The following is an 18,761-nucleotide window of genomic DNA, read 5'->3' on the forward strand; positions in this document are numbered from 1 at the left end:
AGATACTTTTTATTGATGTAGATCTAGTTCTAGATTTACCAATACTTTTGAGTAATACATGTTAACAAAAGATGTCTGGTGTATAAACAGACTATCATATGTCTTTTAATATCCAGAATTGACAAACAACTATCAATAACATAATGTTTAAATTTTTACATATAGTGTTACAGAGGTTAGTTCTTATACTGTAGATTGATGGGTTATACACAAAAATAAATGGTTCTTTGAGAAAATAAATTTTAGGATTAGTGGTATGGAAACAATCAATTCATTTATTTACAGCTTTACAATTTGTAACTAATAGAGAGTGGAAATTTTGATGGAATTCAGAAAACAGTAAGGCATTTCAGGATTGTTGCCAGACATATATTTACTGCTAGCACTGGACTGTCATCATATCCAGAATTTCCAGTTATTATACTACCTCAGATCAATGGTGGTAAAAAGACAAAATTAGTAACATGCATAACCCTTGTAGCATATACCATACCAAAATAATTAGTTTGGAGTCTATTGAAGTTGACTTTGTGTCTATAATTCTAAGGTCAATGAACTAAACATCAAACATCTACTGAGAAATTTAATGAACTCTTTTCTTCCTTCATTATGTTGTTATCTTTCCTTAATGTAAAAAAATCATTGTTACAATCCAGATTAAGTTGAACATAACAACTGGTTTTGTAAATGAAATGAAAAAGATCACATTCTGATATATTTTATAACACACAGAATATGCTTTAATTCATTTTTAATATTGTTGCTATTTTTGTAATGTTTGCCTGTCCATCGGATGATTAAAACTTCCATTGTTAGTTTTATTTGAAACTACTGTTATGTATCCTGTTGTTCTTACCACTATGTCAGTGAAAATCAAAATAAAATACTTAAAGCAACAGTCGTCAAATACAAAATCCAAAGAACTGTTAATTGTTTAAATTTCACTTGCAATATTCACTTTGGAGATAAAACAGTGTTCAGTCAGGCGTATAGGTGTCATCATGAGGTATGCTTGAGAGCAAAAAGTTTAAGGTTATTTATGATGTCCAATTCCACTTGAAGTTGTATATATGTTGTGTTAAGATTCATTATCAATCAATTATCCTTATTGAGAAGAAACAGTCAAAAGTAATCACCACATACAATCACCAAGCATCTCCACTACTTAACACTCTTCACCTTTACAGCTGACATGAAAAACTACGAGGAAAAGGCAGCCATTTTAATTAAGCAAAAAAGAGAGAAAAATTGATTGCTATTTTAACGTGTAAAATTTTGGGGTTAATAATCTTTAGTTACAGTTTCTCATTCAAGCTACATAATAGGCAGAATTGTCAGATTCTTTGTAATACATTCTCCATAAGATTTTACAGCTGCATAAAATTAATCGACCAAGCTGAACAGATCAACATTATTAGATCAGTTTTTTTAAAATCACAATTCAGTCACTTCTATTCAATAATTTTACTGCTTATAAATTACTGACATGTTTCATTCCAAGTCTTTCATTTTGAGTTATGTCATTGAAACAGCCTTAAGTTTTAGTAGTCCATTTGACAAGTTCACAGTGCACTGCCAAATAAGTAAAATAGCAAATGCTTCTTTCATCAAAAGATCGCATTCACCCTAACCAAAAGTAACAACCCCATACAATCACCAAACATCTCCACAACTTAAGTTAACCCTCTTCACCTATACAAATGGACAGGGGGACGTTTGCTAGTACATATATAAATACATATATATATATATATATATATATATATATATTCATATATATACATACATATATATATTTATATGTATATATATTTTATATTTTTATTTCAACTTTCATTCTCTTATTTCCCTCTATATTCCTTATCTCCTCCTTTTCTATAATAATTCCTTATTTCGAACTCAAACATTTACCGTCTCTGATGAAGGGATATCCGTAATATCCCAGAAACAGCTGTAAGACTATATATCTATAACTTTTTCCTTATAAATGTCCTGAAAACTCCTGTTAGCCTTGGGTTTGTTATCCCATTTTGTCTAATATATATATAAATATATATATACAAGTAACATCCTTGTTACTTGCATGAATTTTGCTACCCTGGTAACTGTTTATTGAATTTTCCATGTTAACGGTAAACATTTATATATATATATATATATATATATATATATTATATATATATATATATATATATATTCATATATATACATACATATATATATTTATATGTATATATATTTTATATTTTTATTTCAACTTTCATTCTCTTATTTCCCTCTATATTCCTTATCTCCTCCTTTTCTATAATAATTCCTTATTTCGAACTCAAACATTTACCGTCTCTGATGAAGGGATATCCGTAATATCCCAGAAACAGCTGTAAGACTATATATCTATAACTTTTTCCTTATAAATGTCCTGAAAACTCCTGTTAGCCTTGGGTTTGTTATCCCATTTTGTCTAATATATATATAAATATATATATATACAAGTAACATCCTTGTTACTTGCATGAATTTTGCTACCCTGGTAACTGTTTATTGAATTTTCCATGTTAACGGTAAACATTTATATATATATATATATATATATATATATATATATATATATATACACACACACACATATATATATATATCATATATATATATATATGCATGCATATATATGCACATACACGATGTGGTGAATAAATTGTCATCTAAATTAAGCAAAAATGAAAATAACACTGACATCTCATTTTAACATATATTTACCAAAATTACATAAAAATATCTTCAAGTAGTAAAGAGTAAATTCATTCAATAAAATCGCCATTGGCTTCAACCATGACCTCAAGATGACTTTGGAATCTCCTGCAACTATTCTGAATGGTCTCCTTGTTGGAGAATACTGCCATAATCCTTGCCTTCAGTTCATCTTTGGTGTTACAAGAGGTTTTGTTGGTCTCTTGCTCAACTGTGCCCAACACATAATAATCAAGGGGGTTGCAATCTGGGGAGTTAGGTGGCCAGCAGTTAGGGGTGATATGGTTGCAGAAATTGTCTGACAGCTATCACTGGGTTCTCCTCCTTGTGTGGCATGGTGCAGTGTCCTGTTGCTAGATATAGGGTTTTCCAGCAGCAACCCTCTTGACCAAAGGCAGCACTACCTCTTCCAAGCACTTGAAGTAGACCTCTGTGTTGAGTCTGATGCCATTTGGGAAGATGAATGGAGGCATAACGTCACCATCACTAGTGATCACTCCAAACACGATGATGTTGACTGAATGTTTGATCCTTATCACTCTTGATAGATGTCCTCAGACTGATACCCAAATACTCTGAAATGTTTGTATTGGAGCTTCCGGCACAAATGCTAAACAGTACAGCATGTCATTTCCAAATTTTTGGTAAAGTGAATTACATCATGGTGCTATTTTTCTCGCAAATGCTGCCCAACTGATCCTACTATACTGTATAGTTGATGAAAATCAAAAACAAATAATGCGCATGTGCAAAATTAAAAATATAAAATGGCGACAATTTACCCATCACACTCTGTATATATATATTCTTTCCTTTTACTTGTTTCAGTCATTTGACTGCAGTCAAGCTGGATCACTGCTTTTAGTCAAACAAATCGACCCCAGGTTTTATTCTTTGCAAGCCTAGTATTTATTCTATCAGTCTCTTTTGCTGAACCGCTAAGTTACAGGGGACGTAAACTCATCAACACTGGTTGCCAAGCGATGGTGGATAGGACAATTGCAGACACACAAATACATACGCACACACACACACACATATATGGGCTTCTTTCAGTTTCCACCTACCAAATCTACTCACAAGTCTTTGGCTGGCCTGAGGTTATAGTAAAAGACACTTGCCCAAGGTCTTGGAGAGAGATTGTTGCAACTCAATTTCAAGCAATGTTGATTGATTCTTCTCTTAAACATAAACAGCATAGATATGGCATTTTAGTCCCGCTGGGTACCTACACACTTTGGCACATGTATCAATGATGACTACTTTTCGCGACAGTTATTCAGGGAGCTTGCCACCCATGCTAATACATGCTTTCATTTCATCATGGGATTTACATTGGATGTTTTGCTACATGACTTGGAGGAGGAGCATGAATTCTGCATAGAGCTATTGCATAGAATGAAACATGAAGTTGGTATTTCTTTTATTTCATACCTGTTACAAAACATTTCTCAGATTGATCAGTTTTGTTTTTCATGATCAATATGATTGAAAATATTTTGTAATTTGTGATTATTCATTATAACAGATATAAAATTAAAGAAATACCAACTTCAAGTTCCATATAAATTTCTTGTGGCACGTAAAAAGCACCGTCTGAATGTGGCTGATGTCAGCGCTGCCTTGACTGGCTTCTGTGCCGGTGGCACATAAAAATCACCAACTGATTGTGGCCACTGCCAGCCTCCCCAGGCACCTGTGCCAGTGGCACATAAAAGCACCCACAGCACTCACAGAGTGGTTGGCATTAGGAAGGGCATCCAGCTGTAGAAACGCTGCCAGATCAGACTGGAGCCTGATGCAGCCTCCTGGCTTCCCAGACCCTGTCCAACCTGTGCTAGCACAGAAAACGGACATTAAACGATGATGACGATGATATATGAGAGATATTCTCTGTATAGAATACACTTCATAGTGCTCAAGAGATTTAAACTTGAGCCAGTAGAGGAGTAAATGTCAGGATAAGCATGTTAGGCAAGTCAATATACAAAAAATATTAAATACATTTAATACAAAAAATGTGTATGTATATATATATCATCATCATCATCCTCATCATCATCATCAATGTTTAACATCTAACTTCCATGATGCATAGGTAGTACAGCTGACAGGAACCAGCCATGTAGAAGACTACCCTAGGCTAACTGTATGTTTTGGCAGGGTTTTTATAGCTGGATGCCCTTTCTAACACCAACCATTCTGTAGAGTGGACTTTGCTTTTTACATGGCACTAGCATAGGTGAGGTCAGTTTTGGGATGATTTTTACAGTTGGATGCTCTTCCAAATGCCAACCACTTTACAGTGTGGACTGGATACTTTTTAGATAGCACCAGCACAGGCAGAGTTACCAAGTAACTTGCAAGACAAGGAATTTTGAGAGGAGTGGGGGCGTTGGATTTTGTGTCAGATGAAATGTTAGAGTGTGACAGAGAAATAGAGAGGCAGAAACAGGTGTCTTGCTATAGAGGTACATGGTTACTCAGCAAGAGTGAGAAGAGAGAGAGAGAGAGAGAGAGAAGGGGGAGAGACAGTGGTACAAAAAAGATGACAGAAACAGGTATGCTAATCAATGTAAAGGAGATACTAGGTCACCTAGCCAGAGGGAAAAGCAAGAGAAGGAGAGAGAATTATCAAGAATGAGGGCAGAAACAGGTGTGCTGCTGTAGGGAAGATACATAGCTACCCAGCCAGTAGGAAGAGTAAAGGAAGAGAGAGAGATAGAGAGAAAGAGAAAGTCCCTTTGTTGACAACAGAGATAGTATATATTAAATTAACAAAAAGGAAAAGTTTGTTTGCAGAGCAATTAATACAGAACTCGAAATTTAATAGTACATTAAAAATAAAGAAAGTTAAAATGAATGAGTACACATGCAATTGTGTGGTACATATAAACATAATATAAACTGAAACATAGTTGTGAATCTCAAGCGATAAGTTAGAAAGAAACATGCAAACACAGAAAATCCAATCTTTAATATATTAGCTGTAGAATAAAGATAAAATTAAAAAACAAAAGTGACAGACAGTGGCTTACCAAATCACATAATTCTGCTCTAGGCCTCCATTATAGGCTGGCATCCATTGCACTTTAGCTGTAAATAAACTGGTCGTTACTGTAACATTGTATGGAGCATGTGGAGTTGTCTCTGAAAAAGAGAATGAAATGAAGTTATATTTCACTCTAGATAATTTATATCTTAAAACTGTATGAGACAAAATTTTCGTTGCATACTAAGTCATAATTCAACTTATGTCTCAACTGATTGTTCTTACTAATTAAGCTGTTATACTAATATTTCAATGCTCTGTGTACAACTTTCTGAAAATTAAAATGTTGTGTAATCTATTGGCAACACCAAAAACTTTTTTTCTGCCTTATGCCTGCAACAACCAACAAAACATTAATGAGGTTATCCTCTGAAAAAACGCAAACACAAGGTTTATTGAATTAATTTACTGCATATTAAATATTTAATATATACTACCTGTATGTACCTAGGTTAGGAATGCTGCACAATTTTAGATAGCTATGTTACAACAAACTTGAATCCAGATGATGAAATTCAAATTGTCATTCTAGAACACATTTATTTTCTGAAGTCATGCTTCCATGTAGGCTAATTTGTTTTAGGTATCTCAATTCCTATACATTAAAATTTTTCTAATCATATATACATCTACATCATGTGACCAAACAAGTGCAGTCCCCTCTCTTGCACACTACATATAATTTCTCTTATGCCCAACACTTTTCTCTCAATACACTAATGCTCAGTTGCACATGTACACTGACATGGTAGGAGTGTACCAGCTTAATTCCTCTCAAGTCTTCACATATCTTCTACATTCAAGGCCTACATATCACTGGCATGTAGCACTGCAGTTCACACAGACAAACAGACACAGACACACACATATATATACATATGTGTACATGTATATATGTTGAATACATGCATACACATACACATGTATGTATATGCACCAGCATATATAGACATACATGTACATACATACATACATACATGCATGCAAACACATACTTATTCAGTCTCCTGCTTTTACAGAAAATTCAATAAAGTTTTCAGATATTCTACGCTGAAGAAAGCAAGATCTATTTAATTCTGGAACTCCATTCAAAATTGCCACAAGAATTCTATGCTGTTGAGCTTGTAGTCATTATCAGTGACATCATTATCATCACCACCTTCATGAACCTAGTAAAACAGCGGTGAATTGGCAGAAATAGTATTTAGTTTTACTCTACTCTGTGAATTTGAAATTGATGAAGATCAGCTTTATCACCTTTATCCTTCGAAGATTTATAAAGTAATCATTAGGAGCAGTTGATTTAGTCCAATTGTTCTCATCCCTTTAAACAACAGACCTTGCGTCCAAGCAAGAAATCCTCTTTATTACTTGAGGCTTTAAAAATTATAAACTTGAAGCTACATGGCATCTTGTTCTGTATATAATTGTTTAAAAATCCTATCAGTCAATATCCCCTTTCACTCCTTCAAAGTCAATAAACAAGCCAATGAGAAAACTTCTATATAGCCATTTTGACTGATAGAAAGAGACAAATTTCCATCAAATTACAAGCACACTTCAGTATAGCTAATACCCTTCATCATATAGCTGCTGAATCAGAGATGGCTTTCAATAACAATAAAATAAGTATCAGTAATACATTTGGATGATTTAAATAATTTAAGCACCTCTCTGGAACAACTGATTTAGTGCTTCAAAAGTTAACAATAATAATCCTTTCTACTATAAGCACAAGGCCTGGAATTTGTGGAGAGGGGGATAGTCGATTACATCGACCCAGTACTTGACTGGTACTTAATTTATCAAACCTGAAAGGATGAAAGGCAAAGTTGACCTCAGTGGAATTTGAACTCAAAATGTAAAGCTGGATGAAATACTGCTAAGCATTTTGCCACTGCATGCTAACGATTCTGTCAATCCACCAACTTGTTGCTGCTGCTGCTGATGATGATGATGACGACGATCATCATCATCATCACTACCACCACCACCACTACCATCATCATCGTCATAATCATCATCATCCTTGCTACTATAGCAAAATGGCCTGGAATTTTAGGGGAAAGGTTAATCAATTTCACTGATTGCAGTATTTGACTGGTACTTCGTTTATCAACTCTAAAAGGATGAAAGACAAAGTTGACCTTAGCAGAATTTGAACTCAGAATGTAAAGACAGATGAAATACCTATTTCTTTACTACCCACAAGGGGCTAAATACAGAGAGGACAAACAAGGACAGACAAATGGATTAAGTCGATTATATCGACTCCAGTGTGTAACTGGTACTTATTTAATCGACCCCAAAAGGATGAAAGGCAAAGTCGACCTTGGCGGAATTTGAACTCAGAATGTAACGGCAGACAAAATACGGCTATGCATTTCACCCGGCGTGCTAACGTTTCTGCCAGCTCACTGCCCTATGCATTATGCATTTTGTTTGGTGTGGTGATGATGATTAATGATGATGATGATGATTATAGGCGCAGGAGTGGCTATGTGGTAAGTAGCTTGTTTACCAACCACATGGTTCCGGGTTCAGTCCCACTGCATGGCACCTTGGGCAAGTGTCTTCTACTATGGCCTCGGGCTGACCAAAGCCTTGTGAGTGGATTTGGTAGACAGAAACTGAAAGAAGCCCGTCGTATATATGTATATATATGTATGTGCGTGTATGTTTGTGTGTCTGTGTTTGTCCCCCTAGCATTGCTTGACAACCGATGCTGGTGTGTTTATGTCCCCGTCACTTAGTGGTTCGGCAAAAGAGACCGATAGAATAAGTACTGGGCTTACAAAGAATAAGTCCTGGGGTCGAGTTGCTCGATTAAAGGCGGTGCTCCAGCATGGCCACAGTCAAAATGACTGAAACAAGTAAAAAGAGAAAAAGAGATGGTGATGGAAGCTATTAATGTGCTGAACTTATGGCATGGTTATGAGGTCAAACCTTAGTTCAAGTATTCAGTTCAAACCTTACAACAGGAATAATACTTAGATACAGTTCACTATCTTTTATATGCTAGCAAGTTTTGTTCTTATTTTATAGCTGTAATTTTTGTTAAGAGTATCCACAGGTAAAAGACATTCCATTCAAAAGTTTACTCATGCCAAAATTTTCTGCAGTAGAATTAACATTATCTTTTAGTCTTTGTCTACTCAAGTAGTACAAATCAACAATCATATTAAAACTTTTCCTAACATGCCATCAAATATGACATTTGTGATAAGATTTATATCTATAAAATTAATATTTGTAAATTCAAAATCCACTGCATTTTAATATTCAGCTAATACTAATGTGCATGTGTGTTTGTGTACATGTATATACACACACAGCATAAAATGAAGAGGTATGAGAAGTGAAAATAATTTTATTTTTCCATATAACAGCCATTTTGTAATGGTATGTGAAATTATATGTACATGATTGCATCAATATGTATGTTCAGCATCATACAATACAATTGGATATTCACAAATCAAAGCAAATAAAAAGATAACTTATGAGATCACTGGAACATAATAGTTAGACCTATAATTTAACTGGATTTTCGACTACATTACACAACATGGTAATTGATTACATTGTAAACTGATAGCTGATTCTGAATGAAGTGCTTACTGTGAAAGCTGCATGACTTGTTGGATCCATACTTTACAGTACCCTTTTGTGTGTGTGTGTGTGTTTGCATGCATGAAAATGCATTTAATCTTTCTTGTCTATGCTAGCATGGGTGGACAGGGGTTTATTTCACACAAGATTTTACACTTCCTGTCACCAACTTTTATCTGTTTTCAAGGGATATTTTTCATTCTACAGGTCTTAAAAATCACATATCAACCAGTTATAATATTGATGAAATTTATAAACATTACATTGTTTTGCTCAGAAAGTTACACATCAAACTGAGAAATATCAACATTTAAGCATTTCCACACACACAAGTATGCATACATAAATAGCAAGCACCTATAGTCTTTGTTTAACAAATTCACTCATATGTGTGTATGTGCGTGTGTGTGTCAGTATGTATGTGTGTGTGTATTCATATATTCCATCACATATTTTCTGAGTATATGACTATGAGTATGTTTCATGTCCGCCTTTTAGGTGTATATATATTTTATTAATTTGTATTTCTGTGTGTATTTGTTCTTTGAATATATGTGTTTATATTGCTAAATTTTAAATTTCATTGGGGATTTTCCACTTACACCACAGTCCTCTTTACTTAACTTGATATTTATTGATTATCACATCACTTTGCAAAAATATTTTTGATTGCAGGTTTCAGAAAAAAATAAATAACATTGTCATGAATTTTAAGTTATTTTGGTTAAATGCAAACACTTTCAACAATTGAGTCACTTATGTTAATTTACAACCAATTAATGTGTGTGTGTGTATGCACGTGTGTGCATGATTGCATATACGCACACAAACATACTCTTATGTACTGAGTTCAATTCTTCCTATTTGTTCCCCAGTATCTGTTCTGTATTTCTTTATTGATGAACTCTGTCTACTAACTCAAATCTGCAATCCAGCATGGAACAATTTCACATCCTATGTTCAATGGAAAATATACCAATCCCATCAAGGAATGTATATATGACAAAGTTTATTGAAATAAACAAAACAACTTATTAAACGCATGTTTGTAAAGTATACTTTTGCAACAGGAGCTCACAAATAATAATCCAACAAGCAGTCTGTATTCAAAATCAGAAAATACAACTTTCTGAACATGATAAAGAAAGTAAAGTTCATAAATTATTCCAGCAACTTCCAATACACTTCAATGAATGACTTGAAGTATTTCCATAACTCTTTTAAATAGATACCTACTTCAGATAAGGTGAAAAATATGAAACTGTGAAAAATTAGTATGAACAACACCTTTCTAATAATATTACAAAGATTAAAAGAAAAGTAATCCAAACATATACAAATGTACTAAGAAGGAAGCTAAACAGTTGGCTTCAGCCTGTAAGTTAGATGATAGAAGTGAATGTTTAGCTGCAAAAGACTATAAATAAACCTAATTTCTCATCTGACCCTAAACGCAGGTTTACTAATCCTGCATGAGCAAAAAAGTCATTAGCAAGGTCATATTTGATGCAATTAATGACAGAATTATGCAATCTACTAACCATTATCCCTGGTAAGACAGGTTCTTCAGTATATTCAGATAGTTTGACAATCATTGATTTTATACTTATCACTGAAATGAAAGCCTTTAATGAAGGTCTTTGAAATAAGCTGCATAGATTTGGACATGGATGCCAGTGTACCTGCTAGAAAATCTCTTCTATCTTTTGATAATTCTTTCTGGATAAAGTATAATGGCTTAGAACTTACCAATGTTTCTATGGGTGGTTTTGGTAAAAGCTGAAATTTGCAATCTAATAGGATTACCTATTTTATACAATCTTCCATCCAAATTTGATTTTATAGAATTAGGATTATACAGTGATGATGGTCTAAGAATGACCAACAATTACATAGACTTAAAAAGTTACAGCTGTAAAGATAATTTCACCTATTCATTAGCCAAGATTAACAGGAAGAATTTAGATTTCTGCTCCATACATAATTCCTTCTCTCAATGCAATTGCCTTACTATGAGTACTTGCTCTCTGAATGGAAAATGCATTTAAAATATATGTTGTATGCTGCGCGGTAAGGTTTCCACTTATAATAGTAACATAAAGTGCTGCATATGCCTTACTGATAACATTTTTCAATACACACATGTACATGAAGCTACAGAACTGCAGCAATACAACTGAAATACACCTGGATTTTAAAACATAACAATATCTCCAATTACATACTTATACATCAATTGCCAAGACTGCTCCCTTTGCATATCCAAACAATGCAATATCCTAACATAGCCTGGTTAAATTCTAAATTGGAGATGATTCCTTCGTGATCCTTCATGATCACACCAAAGCAAATTCAGCCCACAATTTTTCAATTACTCACTACTGCATAAACTATAAACTGTGTAATATGCATGTGTGCACGCACACACACTGACACACACATACACGTGTGTATATATATACACACACACACACACATATATGAATATATGTGTGAGTATTCTTTTTTGAAACAGTGAAGCTGAAGGCAGATAAAACTATAAATTACAGCTGGTAAATATTGGGCTAAAAAACCCATAGAAAGAAAAAGTTGAAGGTTGCCAGTGGGATAAGAACCAACATATTTTGTAAACATGACAGATATTCTATCATTGGACTGAAGTAATCTATCTATCCATATTAGAAACTTTATTCTTACCATATCTATCCATATTAGAAACTTTATTCTTACCAGCAAAAATTATACATTGTTGACATCTTAGGAATTTATAAACTGCTAGAAAATGAGAAATAATTCCTTTTTGGAAGCATAAAACTCAAAAAGATAAAGCTATAAATAATAGTCTGTAGAGGTCAGCTTAAAAAAAGAACCCTTTCAAAAGAAAAAGTCAAAGATAGCCTTGATATATATATATATATATATATATATAACGGGAACCTTTATGAAAATAAACAAAAGACGAAGGCAGGTGGAAAACAAACGAACAATTGTATTAGTATGGCGCTCAGGAAATATAAATAAAACAAGTCTTTAACGTTTCGAGCCTACGCTCTTCAACATATATATATGATTGAAAAATAGGATAAAATAGGATAAAATCTTTATAAGAATTTATCAAGTAGCGTGAAAAACCTCTTAAGGGAAAAATCCATCAATCATTCCTCTTAAATATATTTACTTATATTAAGGGCATTACTATACATAAATGCCTCACACTAGGAGGGACTCTTAAAGTCAAAACTACCATAATAAATAAACACATTGTACTGAACTCGAGGGAATGCAACTCTCGAAGTGAGCATTTTAAAAACAGAATTCAGCTGCATATCATAGGATTTCATAATTAGTGCACAAAATGCACTTTTTAATCTTCAGTGCAAGCATAATTCAAGACACACAAAAACGAACAAAAAATCAACATACCAGATGAACACCAAATGTATCCAGCATAGTACATAGAATTGTTCACACTTATATATCTATGTAAAAGGCAGGCTTTTCGAATTGCATCTCGGTACATGTGTTTATTCAGAATAAAATTCAGCACTGAATATATCCCGGTTAAATTTACAATTGAAAAATAGGATAAAATCTCTATAAGAATTTATCAAGTAGTTAGCATAAATATATTTAAGACGAATAATTGATGGATTTTTCCTTTATGAGGTTTTTCATGATAACTACTAATTCTTATAAAGGTTTTATCCTATTTATTCCAACCTTGCTGTTATCCAATTACTGAAACAAGTAAAAGAATAAAAGACTGAAAGGTACACATACACTTGTGTATGAGAGCACACACACATACACACAAATAAACACTGGCAAGGGCTGTGTGAGCAAAATCGGTGCATCAAATAAATATGCTTTACGACAATTCATTTATTTCCATCAGTTATGACACTTTATGCTGAGATAAACTTTGACAGACACAGACAGGTTAAATTATTTTTTTAAAATATATCAGTCAAAGTATAGAAGTCAATAAATAACCAACTAAAACCCTTAAACATTCTACGATGGTCACAACCCCAATACTAAAAGCAGTGAAAGAATAAAAGAATAACTCAGCTTATTATTAATATACTAGAATTTTCTAGAAAATCTCTTCATAAACAATTTTCCAGTTAGCCACCTAAAATCCAATAAAAATTTTAAAAACTTCGAAAGTTTTAAAGACATGAAAAAGTAGGGACATATCTAACATCTAGAATCTAAAGGTATCATTTCACACACTAACATCATCATCTGGTATAAACAAATCAATGAATGAATAATGGTCACTAGATCTACCAAAAACTGTAGCCATATCTCCTTCAAATTACATGCTACTGTCTCAAAAATAGGTGTAGAGGTATCAGACAATGCAATTTTAGACACCTTTAAAACCAAAAATAAAAGAATGGTCAAGACTGGAATACGTTTAACCATAAGTCTTAATGAACAAGCATGATCTGTTCATTAAGACATTTTAACAACAACAATTAATATAAATACTGACATAAACAGGAAACAATCTTTAAAGCCAAAAAATGCCAAATTATCATCTTTATTATTAGATTATCTTTCAGTAGTTGACTATTGTTACTGTGGCAGGTTCAGTAAGCATTGGATAAAATACAGTATTTAGTATTTTGTTTCATCACATTAATATTTCACTGAGTTCTACTTTGCTTTTTATTATGTCAGTTGCTAAAACAAATAACAGTATTATACATCAACATGGTCCTCATTTAAAAGTGTGCAACCTTGTATCAATACAAGAAATTATTATTATAGCTAATATTGATTTTTTTTTTAAATAAGCACAAGGTCTCAATTTAAGGAAGAGGAAAGTCAACATTTTAACTCTAGTGCTTGACTTGTACTTAATTTTACTGACCCAGGAGGATGGATGGTAAACTAGATCTCAGGATTTGCATTTAAATGAAAAGAGCTAAAACAAAATAGCACAAGAAATGTTATCTAATATTATAACAATTCTGCCAGTCCCAAACCATTATTATTGTTAATATTAATGTTATTACAAATAATATTTATTTAGTAGTGGTAGTTGAAGAATCTAAGCTCTGAAACTTTCCAAATATTTTCAGATTTAACAATGATCTTCCTAAGAAAAGGTGAATATAGACATTTTCTTAAACATACTCATCAACAAAACACTTTTGAGGCTTAAATATATTGACAGAAAAATCATAATGCATAAGGAATGTGGTGTGTATAGAAAACCTCACAATTTCAGAATTTTAAGATTTCTTTTCAACATCATTTTATATTGTTGTTTCTTACTGTTAAGATTTTATTTATTCATTTATTTATTTATTTTATATTGCAGAAATCTTATGGTCCGAAATGGTGCTCATAGAAGTGAAATAAAGTATTACTGATTATTGCATATACATAAGATTCGTGAAATATTAGCAAAATGGTAACCATTAGAAGAATATATATCACACAACAAAAATTCTAGCTAGTTTAGTTCGATTGTTAGGATGCTTGCCAGCTAAACAAGGGGTAGAGGAAGAGGAGAGAAAGAAAAGAGGGGGAGATTAGATAGTTCTTTTCTTGTTAATAGAGATAACTTTATTAATAACCAAGACAACACTTGCTGGATTATTAATTTAGCTATATGCCAATAAATGGGCTTCTTTATAGTAGCTTGATCTGCTAGAAATAATAGTCAATTTCCCTTAAACCTCTACTATCTTTAAAAAAAAAACACATTGAATAATGTAGTCAGAGCACACTATTTTAGAGAGAGGGGGAAGGAGAGAGAGAGAGAGAGAGAGAGAGAGAGAGAGAGATCTGTGCAGACCTAGTGCACAAAAACAACATTTAATTAACTATAAAGATACAAAGATACGACTTCAGGCTCTTGAAAGACTCAGTAATTGTACAGTGCTTCAAAATCTTCAGTAATGAGCTCTACCTTTCTATAGTACCTATTAGCAATGAAATAATACTAAATAAGAGCATTCAGTGCTGCATGCCACTGCTATGGATGCAATCTAGTGACAATAGGGTTACAAACTGTCACCCTTTCAACTTCTAAATCATTATTAAATGGCTTGTGGACCTATGTTTCTCTTGAGACTATATGTTTTATGATATATTTTATGGTGATAATTTAGTAATAACTAATTCTGTTTCTATCATACATCAATGCTGTCCAGGCTTCATTCTATACTCAAATCACTTGGAAAGGTGATGCCTGTTCATATGTAGATTTTACTCTTTCCAACATCTTTCACATGAATATCTCATCTAAATATATATGCTTCCTTTAATTTTCTCTGATCTCCTCCAATCACCAATAACTATCCAATCACTTCCTGCATCAAAGATATATTTCTCATTCCAACATTCTGCCAAGTCATCAGTCTTAATGACATTAATGTTTACAACTCTTCGTGGAGTATACTTATTCCATACAGATGTTACCTGTGTAGAAAGCAAATCTTTTCTAATCCTCAGTATCAACTAGTTTCATACACTAAACATATTACTATCATTCCCTTTGATCTCTCTCACTTTCAAACTCAGCATCTTCAAAACCATCACAGACTCTTGTAATTGGTACACATTCTTGACTAATGATATTCAAAATTATCTGACTCATAAGAGCTCTATCAATTCAAGGCTATCTAATAAATGAGCTTCCCTCCTGATTCTTCTAAGAAATTTAGGTGAGTTAACGAAACTATTCTGTTAGGTATATCTTTTCATATTCCACACATAACCAAAACTCACTCCTAAATCTCCCAAGTAATTCACTCATTACTGCACTGCAGCAGTCCAGGCACAGATCACAATCTACAACACTTGGAGCTATAGGTAAATTATAATTTCATAATGCTACATAATTAAATGACATCACTCTTTCAGCAAAACAAAAACTTGCCTGTCAGTTGTAGATTCTACAATTTAAGCACTGCAATTTAATGAAATTATTTTCAGTGATATAGGCACATGCTATAAACAATAGTGGATTTGCCAATCAAACATAACAATTTTCTTCACACGAGAAATAAATGTATTTTACAGTCACACCATGTAAGTGTCAGGAAGAGACAAACTCTACAGTCAACAATCTAGCACTAAAAAAACTAGACTACTCGTAATTCTAAAGAGGAAGAGCAGGAGGTGAGTGAAGTTATAAAAATGTGTTATTATGTACTATGAATTCAAATGTTTACTTTCACTCAAGAAAGAATCAAAGCAATAAATATAGTTACACACACACACACACACACACACACACACATATATATAAATTTAACTACGCGGCAGTCAATATTTTATTTGATGCGGCATACGTTTCCAATGGAGTCTAGGCATGCTTTTGGCGCGGAATTTGAGACATAACTAAAAATGTAATTGGTTGGACCGCTCGTGTTTTTGACGCTCGAATCGATCTAATTAATTGCATTTCTGACAAACTCTACCGAAGATTTATAGATGTAAGTGTAAGTAAAACTACATATTACATTAGTAATGAAACAATTGTATAGAGTCAATCTATTTTATTCGTTGTATTTCACTTTCCTTACGTTAAATGTATGTTGATTCTAGTTGGAAACAGATCTTCTGTGGTTGCTTCGGAGCTATTTTTAGCACTAGAGTTATCCACATAGTGGATAACTCTCTAATAATTTATATATATATATATATATAATTTATTATATAGAAGGAGCTTCTACAGGACTAGAACTGTTTCATTCAAGAGAAATCTCCATATATATAATATAACGTAATGTATTATGATATATATATATATATATATATATATCATAATACATTACGTTATATTATATATATGGAGATAGCTCTCTGGATATGTATATATAAAGAGCACAGCAGGTATATATAAAATGTGTACCTCATGCCAGGAAAAGTAATGAAATAAATAATTTAAAAAAAATAATTTTTACCATTAACATTATTATTACAATCATTATCATTATTATTATAATTATTAAGGCAGCAAGCTAGCAGAATCATTAGCATACCAGAGAAAATGCTCAGTAGTATTTCTTCTGATTTTATATTCTGCATTCAAATGCTGCCAAAGTTGTCTTTGTCTTTCATTCTTTCAGGGTCAATAAAATAGGTAGCAGATGAGTACTAGGGTTGATGTAATTGACTTACCCACTCCCCCTGAAAATGCTGGCCTCGTACCAAAATTTAAAACCATTATTGTTACTATTATGATGATTATCATTATTATTATTATTATTATTATTATTATTATTATTATTGCTGTTGTTAAGATGGAGAGCTGATAGTATCATTAGAATGCTGGGGAAAATGCTTGGCAGCATTTCATCCATTCTTATGTTCTGAGTTCAAATTCCACCGAGGTTGACTTGACCTTTCATCCTTTCAGGGTTGATAAAATCAGTGTCAGTGGAGCACTAGGATCAGTGTAATCAACTATCCCCCTCCAACAAAAATTCCAGGCCTTGTACTTATAGTAGAAAGGATTCTTCTTATTATTATTAAAGTTTCTAGCTGGCAGAACTGCTTAGCAGCTTTCCATCCAACTTCACAATTTGAGTTCAAATTCTACCAAAGTCAACTTTGCCTATCCTCCTTTAGGGTTCAATAAAATTATTACCAGTTGATAAATGTGGTTAATTCTATAAACTTCCTTACTCTTGAAAATTGCTGACCCTGTGCCAAAATAACAATAACAGCAGCAGCAGCAGTCTGCCGCCGCCACCACCACCAACACCAACACCACCACCATCATTCTTAAAGCAGCAAGCTGGCAGAATCATTAGCACATTAGGACAAAATGCTTAACAGCATTTCCTCTAGCTCTTTATATTCTGTCAACTTTGCTTTTCATCCTTTTGGGATTGATAGAATAAATACCAGCTAAGCACTGGAGTTGATGTAATTAACTAACCACTCTCTTCAAAATTGCTGGTCTTGTACCAAAATTAGAAAGTATCGTATTATTATTATTGGTGAGGTGAGCTAACAGAATAGTTACAGTATGGGACAAAAGACTTAATAGCATTTCTTCTGGCTTTATGTTCTGAGTACAAATGTCATTGAGGTCAACTTTGCATTTCATCCTTTCAGAGTTGATGAAGTAAGTACCAGTTGAGCACAGAGGTCAATGTAAGTAACTATCCTCTTCCCCTAAAATCGTTGGTCTTCCACCAAAATTTGAAACAATTATTATGACTATTTTGAGTCTGAGTTCAAATTCCATCAAGGTCATCTTTACCTTTCATCCTTTCGGGGCCAATAAAATAATTACCAGTTGAGCACTGGGGTCGATGTAATTGACTTACCCCCTCCCTTGAAGGTTCAAGCCTTGTGCCTTTAGTAAAAAGGA

The 18,761-nt window shown here is 33.1% G+C and overlaps 1 protein-coding gene across 3 annotated transcripts in view; it reads right to left on the reverse strand.

The window, feature by feature from the left end:
- LOC115211947 overlaps positions 1–18,761 on the reverse strand; it is a 1,127,226-nt gene that overhangs the window by 155,567 nt on the left and 952,898 nt on the right. For all 3 annotated transcript variants that reach the window (XM_036502953.1, XM_036502951.1, XM_036502952.1), the window contains one exon: positions 5,787–5,898. In XM_036502953.1, coding sequence (XP_036358846.1) covers positions 5,787–5,898 — 112 coding nt within the window. The remainder of the gene's footprint in view (positions 1–5,786; positions 5,899–18,761) is intronic.

This window comes from Octopus sinensis, linkage group LG5, assembly GCF_006345805.1.
Source record: "Octopus sinensis linkage group LG5, ASM634580v1, whole genome shotgun sequence".
Taxonomy (NCBI): Eukaryota; Metazoa; Mollusca; class Cephalopoda; order Octopoda; family Octopodidae; genus Octopus; species Octopus sinensis.